The 13,792-nt window shown below is 36.9% G+C and overlaps 2 protein-coding genes and 1 long non-coding RNA gene across 3 annotated transcripts; all 3 read left to right on the forward strand.

The window, feature by feature from the left end:
* The first annotated feature begins 119 nt into the window (after positions 1–119).
* LOC107706896 (uncharacterized) lies at positions 120–2,052 on the forward strand. The gene is made up of 3 exons (XR_001636194.1): positions 120–168; positions 749–913; positions 1,895–2,052. It is a non-coding gene; the product is annotated as an uncharacterized LOC107706896 (long non-coding RNA).
* A 1,402-nt stretch (positions 2,053–3,454) lies between these two features.
* On the forward strand, positions 3,455–8,634 carry LOC107706894 (tubulin polyglutamylase ttll6-like). Its single transcript, XM_016510742.1, has 13 exons — positions 3,455–3,533; positions 3,654–3,772; positions 3,872–4,002; positions 4,093–4,249; positions 4,405–4,548; positions 4,705–4,790; positions 4,880–5,105; positions 5,234–5,412; positions 6,085–6,273; positions 6,371–6,515; positions 6,684–6,923; positions 7,587–7,872; positions 7,975–8,634. Exons 2-13 carry the CDS (start codon positions 3,752–3,754, stop codon positions 8,247–8,249), a joined length of 2,079 nt encoding a protein of 692 aa, XP_016366228.1. The 5' UTR covers positions 3,455–3,533; positions 3,654–3,751; the 3' UTR covers positions 8,250–8,634.
* A 2,927-nt stretch (positions 8,635–11,561) lies between these two features.
* hoxb8b (homeobox B8b) lies at positions 11,562–12,581 on the forward strand. Its single transcript, XM_016510698.1, has 2 exons — positions 11,562–11,985; positions 12,268–12,581. The coding sequence occupies exons 1-2, from the start codon at positions 11,562–11,564 to the stop codon at positions 12,579–12,581; spliced, it is 738 nt and encodes a 245-aa protein (XP_016366184.1).
* Positions 12,582–13,792: the final 1,211 nt, after the last annotated feature.

Consider the following 13,792-nt stretch of genomic DNA (forward strand, 5'->3'; position numbering starts at 1 on the left):
TCGCTGGATTTATTTAAGAATGTTAGCCAGCTAGCGGGCTAACCTGCTTTTGAAACGCGTTCTGTTGCCATGGCAATTGTACAGGGAAAGTCGTGCACTGACTTGCAACGCAAGGGAATCAAGTGCGCCATTATTTTGGTTTAGCCTGGATTTCAACACGGCAAAAAGGTAGCTAAAAAAAAACATGAGTAGTTAGATAATTATTAAAAGAATAAAACATGTTCCAAAAATATCTATGATTTGTTTTAAAGTGCCTTAGTTACACTATAATTACAATGTGAGTGTTACGTCAATGTCACAGTATATTTCAGGGTGGACTGGGGAAAAAAAAGTGTTTTCTGCTCTCTGTTATTCATCTGATAATTCACATTTTTATTTTTTCTACTTTGTTTTGAGGATTTTGATATATTTAAGAAACTCTTATAATTAAAGAGTTTGAATGGACGTCCTTGTTATAATTCTTCGTATTGCATTGTTGCAGATCCCAGTGTAGTGTTACCAACAACTTCTTTATATATATGCTTGTTTGTTCCACCAACCAACCACTTTTCTCATCACGTTTGACAAGTAGGGATTGTCTTTCTTCTCTGATTCTTGCTCGCCTCCTGGCCTTCATTTTCATGTTCATGTATCAGGTTTAGGTCTCCTGTGTTTCTAATAGGTCACTTGATCTTGAGGTTTCAGTATGTAAGTATATCCAAGTTGGGCCACCCATCACAGAAGAGGCGAATTTGTTCCTTTTTGTCAGGTATTACGTGCCGGAACCCAGACGACAGCTCGCTGTGGGGAGGATGATAGCCTTCCACTGGACAGATAAAGCTAAGTGGTGTGGACAGGAGAATTTTCTGTCTTAGAGGGTTGTGATCTGACTGCCAGCACTGCTGCCCTCCTTCTGAAGAGATCACTGGTTACTGTAAGTGTTGAATCAGTTATAAAATGTGTTGATGATTTTAAATGTTACATTTGATCAGGGCTGTCAAAAAGTCATTATGGATTTTTCTTGTAATCTTTAATGGTTCACAGTGAAATGGTTCTCCTTTAAAATGTTTATTATTTATTTTTCCTTCTTGCTGAGCAAATGTTACCTACCTAATAAGGTCTCCAAGCCATTTCATTTGAGCTCAAGGCCAAGAGGTCATGGTCAGGATGATCTAGTTCACTAGATCAGAACACAGTTACATCATGAAGGTTTCTCAGGAGTCTCTCTTCTAATTGGCACTTGCAAAAGCACCTACAACTTGATTTGGACCTCAGTGATGTTGTTTGTGCAAGATGCATGTCAGTGGTGTTCCTTATAAATGATATCAAATTATTTGACCCATTGAAATGGTTTTCTTTTAATTTATTATACAATTAACAAAAGTAAAAAAGACCTCTAACACTAGCTTGCTCTATTCTTTTTCTATTCTGTCTGTTTTCTTTTTATTTATTATATTATTTAAAAAAACCCTTGCTACGTGTACGGCGTTAAGCTAACTGAGACTTGTTATAGCACTTGTATATCATTGCTCTTTTGTTGATTTTGATTGCTTCCATTGTCCTCATTTGTAAGTCGCTTTGGATAAAAGCGTCTGCTAAATGTAAATGTAAATGGTTAAATACTAAAAATATGGGTTAGTTGAAGTATTAAGTGACAAAACCTCAATCATGTTGACAGGTGGGGTACTCATCTGTGGAGAGAAACAGGGACAGAAACATGATGCTAAGCCTTAGCATTTTGCCCTTTACATGCGCACACTACAGATAGGGCTGATTGAGTTTCAAATTAGGGATGTGACATCACGCAGCAATATTAGATCTTTCAGCTCATAAGTTCTTGAATAGGTGTTTCACTAAATCTAGAAGTTTCTCAGCCCTCCCTCGGTCCTCATCAAACTTTTATGTTTGTTCTCAGAATGGGGACACCGGCGGAGCACTCAGTGAGTGAAACATGCAGGTGTGAGCCTGATCCAGGGGTGGAGGGAGAAGGCTGGGGAAGTGACTCCCATGCAGAGCCCTGTAACACACCAGTTCCTCTGCCTGCAGCGAACAAGAAGAAAAAGAGAAAGAAGAAGTAAGCCATTTCTATGTTATGGTATTCATATACACTACCATTCAAAAGTTTGTGGGCGGTAAAATTTGGAAAATGTTTTTGAAATTTGTCTCTTATGCTCATCGAGGTTGCATTTATTTGATCAGAAATACAGTACAAATAGTAATACTGTGGAATATTAAAGGGGTCATATGATGCGATTTCAAGTTTTCCTTTCTTTTTGGAGTGTTACAAGCTCTTGGTGCATAAAGAAGATCTGTAAAGTTGCAAAGACTAAAGTCTCAAATTCAAAGAGATATTCTTTATAAAAGTTAAGAGTCAACCACGCCTACCTAAAAAGGCTCGTTTTAACACGCCCCCACATATCTACGTCAATATGTAGAAATATTAGCATAATGCCGCCCAAACGTGCACGCAAAGAAAGAAGGCGTGGTTTCAGAAACAGCAGTAGTGTTGATGCAGCCATGTCAGGGAGACGCTGTGTATTTCAGTGCGAATGGAAAAGCACTTTATTTGGCCTTCCGGAAGTAGATGCAATTAGGAATCATTGGTTAAGATTTATTTACAACAGAACAGCACAACCCAGATGTTCGAATTTGTGCAACACCTACAATAATGTACAGTATTTGAAAAATAATCAAAATAATGATCTTTAAAATAGCATCATATGACCCCTTTTTAAGTCACATACAGACTATAATAATACAGTCACATAATCCTTCAGAAATCATTCTAATATGCTGATTTGGTACTCCAGAAGCATTTCTTATTATTGTAAATGTTGAAAACTTTTATATTATTATTATTTTTTTAAAACGGAGATACATTTTTTTCACGATTTTTTGATGAATAGAAAGTTAAAAATTGTATTTAATTTATCTGAAATTGAAATCCTTTAGTAATTCATTATATATTCATAATCTTTACTGTCATTTTTGATCCATTTAATGTATTCTTGGTGAATAAAATGATTAATTTCCTGGGGGGAAAAAACTTTTGAACAGTCATGAATATAACAAAATATTTCTGTAATGTCACAATAAGGCTCAATTCGTTAACATTAGTTAAGACAATAATGAACAATACTTTTACAACATTTATTAATTTAGGTTAATGTTCATTTCAACATTTTTAACATTTCAAGTTGTATAAAGTAACATTGGCAAAAGTATTATGACCGCGACTCTGAATGAATTAATGAATTAATCAATAATGTGTAATGAAAAAACATATATTAACAATGAGATGTAGCAGTTTAATAAATTAATTTACATTAATAAAGTAAAAATGTTGTCGGATTAATAAGCAGATTAATAAATGCACTAAAAATCATCGGTTAGATAAAGTTAGATGAATTAGAAGGTACAGAATTGTTGCCATTAAACAAAAACTGTTTGATAACAAGAGAGCTTTTAGAACAATGCACAGGTCTGTCTCTTTGTCCTCTTCCTCTTTTTCAGATGACTGTGGATAAATCTCACCAACTGCAAATATGAGAGTGGTACGTTTTGCCTCTGTGATTTTAACTCCAAACGTTTGTGGATATAGTCTCAAAATGAACTGTAATATTAAAGCTTTTACTAAACATTGTTAATGCAATGGCATGTTGTGTTTTTTTAAGTGCGTCGTGCTGCTAACAGATACGCGCTACGAGAGGCTGCAGAAGGAGAAGACTGGACCCTGTTTTGGACCGACTGCTCTGTCTCACTAGACAGGGTCATGGATATGAAACGTTACCAGGTGTTTGCTGCCAGAAGTCATTCTTCTCTTGTTTAGTGTCCTGTTCAGTTTCACTCGCTCCCCCTTGGTTAACAAGATGCTTAAATTTCCCCCTCACAGAAAATCAACCATTTTCCTGGCATGAATGAAATCTGCAGGAAGGACTTGCTCGCGCGCAATATGAACCGTATGCTGAAACTCTTCCCGAAGGAGTACAACATCTTTCCTCGCACATGGTGCCTCCCCGCAGAGTGAGTCGATTCAAGTTCAATCAGACAATCTAGTTACAATCTTTCAATGAGCTGAAAATGTCCAATTTCAAAATTTTCAATGTCCTTTAGTTATAGTGACTTCCAAGCCTACACAAGAGCCAAAAAGCACAAAACGTATATCTGCAAGCCAGACTCAGGTTGCCAAGGTCGTGGTATCTATCTTACCAAGTCCAATAAAGATATTCGGCCAGGAGAACACATGATTTGCCAGGTGTACATATCCAAGGTAACACAATATTCATAAAGCCATGTCACAGCTACGACAGGAAGCACTGGTGTCATAATTCTATTATCTAAGTGGATTCAAAATAAATAAAAAATAATCAAAGATAACATGTTTTAATTAATTTATTTTATTTTAATTCATCTTTGTTTGTGCAGCCGTTCATCATCGATGGGTTCAAGTTTGACCTGCGCATTTATGTGTTAGTGACCAGCTGCGACCCCTTCCGTATCTTCATGTACAATGAGGGACTAGTCCGTTTCTGCACCACTCAATATACTGAGCCCACTGGCATCAATTTGGTGAGGGGCTCTAATAACAGTAAATGTACAAACATGCGTTTTAGTAGTAATTAATATTGTTTAAAATCTACGAAAATTGCTTGTAATGAAATATTGACTTCAAACCAGTGGTTAATTTGATTTCGATCATTTACATTTCTTTATGCAACTCTGCAGGAGGATGTTTGCATGCACTTAACTAACTATGCCATCAACAAGCATAGTGAAAACTTTGTACGTGATGAAGATACGGGCAGCAAACGGTAATCTATATGTTCTCGCAGATTGTGATTTTCAGCTATTTTTCTTTAAAACTGCACAGAAAAAACTTTTTTCAATTACGCCCTCATAGGAAACTCTCCAGCTTCAAGAAGCACATGGAAGCCATGAACTGTGATACTGAGAAGATGTGGACAGACATCGAGGATGTCATCATTAAGACACTAATATCAGCCCACCCCATTCTCAAACACAACTACCACACCTGCTTCCCCAATCATGCATCTGGAAGTGCCTGCTTTGAGATCTTGGGATTTGATGTGTTACTGGACCGTCGACTTAAACCTTGGCTTCTTGAGGTATGGGTTCCTTTTGAGGCTTTGTATTCGAGGCTAAGATCACCATTCTTGAGACTTTTTGTTGTAACAAAAGCTATGTGAATTGCTTTCATTCTAGCTGTATGCAACCTTTTAAACTGTGTGTTTAGGTCAACCACTCCCCCAGCTTCACCACAGACTCCCGTTTGGACCGGGAGGTGAAGGACAGCCTGCTTTATGACACTTTGGTGCTGATTAACCTGGGGGCCTGTGACCGCAGGAAGATCACAGAGGAGGAGAAGCGCCGGGTAAAGGAGAGACTCCAGCAGAACCGCTCTAGAGAGGCCAGGTACCACAAAAACCACAGCTGCACTAGTTTATGAAAGCTCATTTCCACCACGGAATCATGTCATTAAACAGAATTACTAGTTTATAACACAATTCTGAACTTATTTCTCACAATTCAGAGTTTGTAACTTACATTTTTTTTTTGAAACTTAACATCTCGTAATCCAACCTTATAGGGAATTTGGAGAATGGATGGATCTCGCAATTCAAATTTTTTTTCTTAATTTCAAGTTTATATCTCGTAATTCTGATGTTTTTCTCAGAATATTGAGTTATCTTCTCCCAATACTTTTTTCTTCTGAAGTTTGAGTTCACATGTCTTTAAAGGGGTGCCTCATTTCATGTATGAAAGGATCTGTCTGTATCACTAAATGCATAATTCATTCAAGAAAAGTTTTGGGACAGAATAGTGAGGTGTAAATTCAGAATTCCAAGAAAATGTCCAAATTGCTTATATAATTGTTTATATCTATAAACCCTCAATTCTGAGAAAAAACATCTACACTGTGAGATGTTAACATAAAATTGAGGTATAAGCTTAAAAATGAAAAAAAAACAAAAAAGTGATATAATTATATTTTCATGGCAGAAATGGGCTTCCTTACTATTTCTATAATGACTGTGCACTAACATACATCTTACATAAACTTCCATGTGTGTTTCGCATCACAAGGAATGAGGAGCTTCGTCAGTCACAGGCTGCTAGTGTGGTGCAGATGGAGAAATATGAAGCAAAACATATGGGTGGATTCCGGCGGATCTTCCCTCGGGAAGGAGGGGAGAAATATGAAAAGTATTTTCAACACAGCAGCTCTCTCTTCCAGGAGACTGCAGCCTCCAAAGCCAGGGAGGAGTGTGCCAGGTGTGCAAATATTGCTTGATGTTTTGCAGAGATACATCAAGCTAATTTCAAACAACAGCAGAAGAAAAAAATTTATTCAAAATGTGTGTATCTGTAGGCAGCAGCTCCAGGAGTTGCGTCTGAAGCAGGAGCAGAAAGAACGGGAAAAGAAGGGATCACGTAAGCAGGATCTTCAAGGTGAATCTGCAGGAGAAAGAGCAAAACCAAGAAGAATTCAGCCCCAGCACCAAAACCCAAATTCAGTGAGTCATTCTCTTTAATGTTGCATTTATATATGCGCTTATAATAATTGTTTGCATTGTGTATTGCAACATTCAGTTCCTTTGACCTACCACTAGAGGGACCCTGGTGTCTATATTTGAACTCATGAATAACTAATGAATGCCATGTGGTGGGATCTGTTTCTTTAGCTGCCAGCTATGCTAGAGCAGACCACCTTGAGGGGAGAGACACCTGTTGCTCTTGACCTAATAGAGGAAGAGGAGGCAGAGAGAGTCAGTGAACTTCACCAGCGAGAGATTCTGCTGCTAAACATGGGTGTGGTGAACCAAGTGCGCCAGCTACTTCAAAGTGCCAATCATCTTACTGAACTAATCAACCACTCGTGTGAACAAACCAGCTTTCCCTCACACTGCAGACACGACCACAAAGTATGTGAGCAAAGAAATCCTGTATTAAAAAAGGGGTGGTTCACCCAAAACAAAACAAAATGCTGTCATTATTTACTACAAACTTGTATCATTTTCCTTTTTGAAACCCAAAAGAAGATATTTTGAAAAATGTCTCTTTTTTTTGTCAAATGAATGTCAATGGAGTCCAATGCATTGTTATTTAATTATTATTAGTAAGTAGTTTTTAACTTTTCTGTCTTCAGTTTAATTTTAGTTTAGGTTTTAGTCATGTTTAATGTGCTTTTGTCATTTTTATCCGATTTTGTTTTTTCAGATGTTTCTATTTAACTTTATTTTTTATTTCAGTTTTAGTTTTGGTCATTTTACTATTTAAACTTTATTTTTTCAATTAAAATTTTGGATTTTCATTTCTTTTTTTTTCGTTTCAGTTTTTCATAATTATATTTTCTTTTATTTCAATTACCAAACACAATTTTAATGGTTTTAGATTTAGTTAACAGTAACAACTCTGGTCCGGTGTTGTTTTTGACCCCATTGACTTTTATTGTATGCACAAAAACAGCTAAAACATTCTTCAAAATATTTTGTGTTCTGCAGAAAAAAAGTAAACAAATTCTCCTCTCGTTCGGCACAATATTCTAAACTGCCTTAATATAAAATGTTCTTACTTTCTCTATCCAGCTGGACTCCATTGCAGAGATTTCTTACAGGCAGAGGGACCTCTGCACTATGATGCATCAGCAGGTGTCTACAAAAGCCAAGCCCTGCATGCATAATATACATTCCCAGCAGCTGCAAAGCCGAAAGACATGGCCCTCTCTAGAACACGGTCTGCTACAGCCAGTCCAGACTGAACCGGGAGGTCTGAAACACTGTGAGGTGGAAGATATGGCAGCAGCGAATGCAGAGCAGCAGACTTCTGCTGCTCTAATGAAAGCTACTAGTGCTCAGCGGATACCTTTGACAAGTAATTAACTTTTTGAATAGTTTTTTGGCTCTTATATCATAAAAATAGAAAAGCAATTATTCATAGAAAATAATGCACCTATATTATTTCTCTGCTTCACAGTAAATGGGTCTTTTGCTTGGCGTCATGGCAGCATGAGTTCTTCTTTGGCGGAATCGAGAGCGAGAGCGTCAATGCTAGGAGTGCCTCCCCTCGTTCTAGGACGACCACAGGGTGCCACGGTGTTCCGTGACCCCAAATCTCTCTATGTCATTTCCACCCCTGCTCCTCTTGTCCCCAGGCCACACCTCTCCCACGCCCTTCGAAAGGCCCCTCGCAGAGTCCCGCCGCATGACCCAGGACGGGTACAAGCTCAACATAACCAAGTAATTCAATAAAATTAGTATGGAGAATACAGACTAAGGAAGGTGTTCAGATGTCAGTAATGAATCCGCAATAGAAGGTGAGAAGGTCTGCATTCAACTGTCTTCCGTACTGAAAATGTGAACATTTTCTGTTTTCAGTAGAAAGCCATTTCTCTGTTTTGTCAACTTTAGTTCTGTAATTTGGTTACTGTTAGTCAGGAGACTTTACAACTTGACAATGAAGTATGCTGGTGCCTACTGTAGCCTTTCATGTTTTTTTCTTGCTATGCATTCTTAGTTTGGAAGAAGCCATAAGAGAATGATTTTAATATAAATTAATGTGAATATGCTTTTATTTTACACAGCCTTTGTAAGCTATTTTCATGAATTTTCATGTCATACTGAGCCAATATAAATAAACATTTCAATTTAAAAAAAAAAGTATTTTGTTTATTAGTTCTAGCATGCCTAACACTTAATTGTGTGCTGCTAAACTGATCTGATAGATTTTATTATTGTATATCACACTTTCTAAATAAGTTTTAAAAAATGAGGAAGAAGGAAATTTAGCTAAAGTGGAATTTTTTGTCAGCAGGTAAATTGTACTTAATCTCCACTATATGTTTTCCAAAAAAATTGTTATCCAAAGTGTTGGGGGGGGGCTTAGATAAAACCCTTTGTATAGTATTAAAACCTTATATAATGTATTATTTTTTAATTCAAAATAAAAAATATAGTATGTTTGTTCTCTAAATGAATAGATTTTGAAATAGTTACATATTGCTGTAGATAAATATCCCCTTTGTACAGAGCTGGTGCATAAATCAGTCAGTCATGTTGAATTTATATCATCATAAATATACTATAATTTGTTGTGGTAATTCTATAGTTGCTGTGGTAATATAACTATAGTAATATAAAAAAATTACCCAATACTGTACTGTTTTCTACAACTATAGGGTATATTATATTACAATACACTACAGTTTACTGCAGTAAAAACTAAAGTATTCTACAGTATTTATTACAGTTTATCAGTTCACTATAGTTAATACTACAGTATGCTGGAGCATTCATTAACCAAGTGTTGTAAATATTATATATAATACATGTTACTATAGTATGGTTCAAAAACACAACAGTATTTACTATAAATTACTATAATATTTTTTCATGTGGGGGGCAATCATATAGAATTATGGGTAAGGATAACATCACACCCTCTGTCGACTGTTGTGGAGACCTTGCTTCAGATGAGCTAGATGAGCACACTTGTTCAATTAAAATATCAAACAAAAACATTTTACAACTTTAGTTGCAATCTATCCAAAATGTAAAAACAAATAATAAAAATCTAATGAAATTATTTTGTTTATTTCCTTAATCGCAGGCAAAAGCAAACTGGTTGCAGAAAACATCCGTGTGTAATATCATCTCATCGCTGAACACTCATTTTGCAACATTTTAACCTTATTTTAGAATTAGTTTAAAATTCATTTTTAAATGTTTAAATTTAAATGTTCTGTCCTGTAGGACGTAAGCTTAGAATTATTCAGATATGAACAGTTGGCTTCATTTGGCTTCAACGATCCACATACCAGATGAGTAAATTTTAGAGGTTCAATCTGATAGCCTGTACGCACCAAAAAAAACTAATACTATTGCAATATAATATAATTTAAAAAAAAAACATTATTAATGTATTCTTTTGCGAATTAATGTATTAATAATAAAAATAAATAATATGAATATATTTAAGAATATTAAAAATATATTATTTTACAAACAAAAGCAAACAGGTTATTTAACAATAATAATAATAAGTGGATGTTTTACAGAGAAATGCTGTGTAAATGCAGAGGCAGCGACTGTCTTTTTGAGACAGGGGAGGCCTACGCTTAATTTCGCGTGGCTTGATGTAATAGTGCATAAAATGAAGGCAGTAAAATCTAATTAGTTGTTCCTCTGGTCGTAAAGTAAATGCGAAAAAATGAAAGCAACTGTGGTATGAAATTATCTTGCAGCTGTTCAGCACCGCGTTGTTTGCCTTTTCATTTTCTCCAGAAAATTACTCCCGTTTTACCCACCTTTCTCCCCCATGCTGCAAACCGAGAGAGAGAGAACACTCAAAGTAATTTACACTCTAAATAGTTTTTGCTTTTCGATAGTCCAAGAAAAAATGACATTTAAAAGCAAACATTTTTATTTGTTGAATGTTTTTGTGCTCATGGATTCGTTAAGAGTATTGCATTGTCCTGTTCTAAACAAACAGATTCTTTGTCGTGAATGAATTCGAATGAACTTACACTGTTCACCACACGATGGCGGTGTTACTCTAAAAGCAGACAGGACAGCGCGCATAGATATCCTCAGTCTAACCTGAAAAGAGAATCACACACACGACTCGTTTTGCAAAAAAATTCGATTTAACATTTTTTACATGTGAACGGTAAAGGAAAAAGCTTAAAACAACTACATTAAATTCCAAATATTAAAATGACCCCCTCTTTTATATTTTTCTGAAGTGAGGTAGCTACAAGTGTAATAGCCTAAACATAATGGGTGGTCTGTTCTTAGCTTCTCTGAGTTTACTGATAAAAATTCTTGCCATCTTGAATGATCCAGTCACTTGTATTGTACTTGATAGCGTTTTCTAAACAAAGAAGGCTATATAGCCTCATCGCAGTAGCCTAGCCTACATTGCATTAGACTTAAAGACTGACGAATATCTTAATCATCAAACCATAAACATGAATGTGATGACAAATATGGTATATTTCATCATACGATGGACCTGAATAAATCTATTTTTGTTGGCCCACTGGAATCATTTCGCTTGTCGTGTGTAGGCCTATATGCTATATTTGCTCTTGGCACTGAAATGGTTTACCAATAGCAATCCTACTCCGCCTCCCCCTCTACCTCCCCAAGAACTCCCTCTCTCCCCTTTTTCATCTCTCTTTTTCCGTTTCTCCTGTTCTTCCTATCACAAGATCGCGCTTTGTCTGTTTGGAGATGTCGAGCGCACATCCAATGATATAAGGAATCAATAACTAACGCCCATATGAAATGCAACTCACTATCAAAGAGAGTAAAAACGGAAAACTATTTATTGCTCGAGGACCATCACTAAGGAGTCATGTGGGTGCAGCTACGGATACATTTGTTTGCATGAATATTTACGACATTTTACGCGTATAATTTCCACCTGGATGAATTCTTCTTCTTTTTTTTTCATTGTAACAACAGCCCTGCATTTGCTCAATTAACATTATTCATCAAGAGACTGCCTGATCTCAATACAGTTGTCAAAGTTCCTTCTTCGGGGAGTTGATCTTGCAGGCAATGAGTTCTTACTTCGTCAATTCCCTCTTCACTAAATTTAAAGGAGGCGATTCTCTGCGCTCCAACTACTATGACTGCTCAGGGTACGCGCCGGATCTTGGAGGCAGACCATCTGTGCTGTACGGTCACAACTCTGGATCTGCGTTTCAGCACGCGGCTCAATTCCCGGATTTCTACCACCACGGTGCATCATCCTTCTCCCACGCGACTTACCAACAGAACCCGTGCGCGGTAGCTTACCCTGGAGATGCCACAGGAAACATCTTGGGCCAGGACAGTTTACAGAGACAGTCGTTCTTCAGCGCACCAGATGCGGATTTTACGCAGTTTGGGGATTGTAATTTAAAGGTCAGCAGTATCAGGGATGATTTGGAAAGTGCAGAACCGTGCACAGCGCAGCTCTTCCCATGGATGAGACCACAAGGTGAGATGAGTGAAGAGAAACACCTAGTCTGTTATAGTCCCACATAAAACGCTATAGACAATGGTGGGCCTGCTTATTACCCCCAATTAAACGCTTTATGGCACCTATAGATTACTGAGGAATTAACACCCTTTAAAAAAAAAAAAATCCAGATTGCTACGTAATGGCATGCAGTGTCTAGAAACTGTGAGGGTTTATGACTTTGTTTTATTTACACCGATAGATGATATATGAGAAATCAAACACTATGTCACCGGAAATAACGCTTTTTTTCCCCCACAGCTACCGGCCGGAGAAGGGGCAGGCAGACCTACAGCCGCTACCAGACGCTAGAGCTGGAGAAGGAGTTCCTGTTCAATCCTTACCTGACCCGCAAGCGGCGCATCGAAGTGTCTCACGCACTGGCCCTCACTGAGAGGCAGGTGAAGATCTGGTTTCAAAACAGGCGCATGAAGTGGAAAAAAGAACACAACAAAGACAAGTTTCCCTGCAGCAAAGCGGAACAAGAGCAAATGGAGAGGGAAGAGGGGAGCCAGGTATCAGAAAAACACACATCAGGAGAAGAGGACTCGGAGACTTCCAGTCATTCTAAATAGTCTGTTGACTAATAAAAAAGAAACATCACTGCAATCGATCAACTGCAATTTAAATAAAAGTCTGAGGTTCAAAGTGTCGTCTGTGGACACGCAAAGGCTATCAAATACAAAGCCAATCATATATTCCATTTACTGCAAACTTATAAGAAGTTTCTGTTTCCAAACGGTGATTATTTCCGCTTATTATGTTTTGCTGGATCAGTCTCAGTTTTGTAAGGTTTCACTGGTGTGTTTGTCCTCGAGTAGATTACTCTTGAGGTTACTGTTGCAGTGAGGGCATATGAGGCGAAGGCTATATGGTCTGCATGGCGTCAATTTCCTATCCAAATTAGTGGGAGTTACAATCCCAGATATGTTCTTTTCAGTAACTCTGTTATAGCCTATAAGATGGGGTGAGGAATCGGCATTAGTGAGTGCATTACTGTATCTCTTACTGTAAGAAAATGCACTTTTGTGATTGTTAATTACTGTTCAGAAATTATTATTCAGGTTTACAGATCTTCAAACGAACTACCTAATATCTGGGTCATTGCGTCAATCATTTTGTCAGTGTATCCATGCGTTATGCTTTCCTGAGAGGGATGGTTCACGCACAATGTTGTTCTTTAAAAAAATGCTGTGTAAATATTTGATATTGCAGTTCCGTGAAGCACTGTTCTATTGTATTTTCTATTGTCTTTAACTGGAAGTGGTTCCTGAAAGAAGCCACAATAAAATTTAAGAAAAGAATCCCTTCGCCCTTGTTCATTTTCCTTTCACTGGATTGTCTCTTGTTTCCACAACACAAACACCCAAATCATTGTCACACTTTACAACCAAAGTGAACCAAAATAAAAGCCTCGATTGCACGGATAGTCTAATGGATTTCATTTGGAGATAGTTTTTCACATGTAATCCTCAAATAGAATTAGGCTACGTAAATTGTAAATTAATCATATAATAAAGTAAACTAAGTAAATTGTAAATCAGTCACATAAAAAGTTAATTTAAATGAATCATAGGTCTATAAAAAATAAAATTAAGTAGATTATATAAATTAAGTAAAATATATGAATATCACGATAATATCATAAAAATTACAAATATTAAAAAAGGACCTTATCTTTCACAGTCTCTCATGTGAGATGCATTGCAATAAACATGGGTGGTCTATGTTCCCCATGTCGTCTGGTAAAAAGTTTCAAGCATCTGGAACTTAATATAGGCCTATT

The sequence above is a fragment of the Sinocyclocheilus rhinocerous genome, unplaced genomic scaffold (genome assembly GCF_001515625.1).
Source record: "Sinocyclocheilus rhinocerous isolate Xijiao unplaced genomic scaffold, SAMN03320098_v1.1 scaffold144, whole genome shotgun sequence".
Taxonomy (NCBI): Eukaryota; Metazoa; Chordata; class Actinopteri; order Cypriniformes; family Cyprinidae; genus Sinocyclocheilus; species Sinocyclocheilus rhinocerous.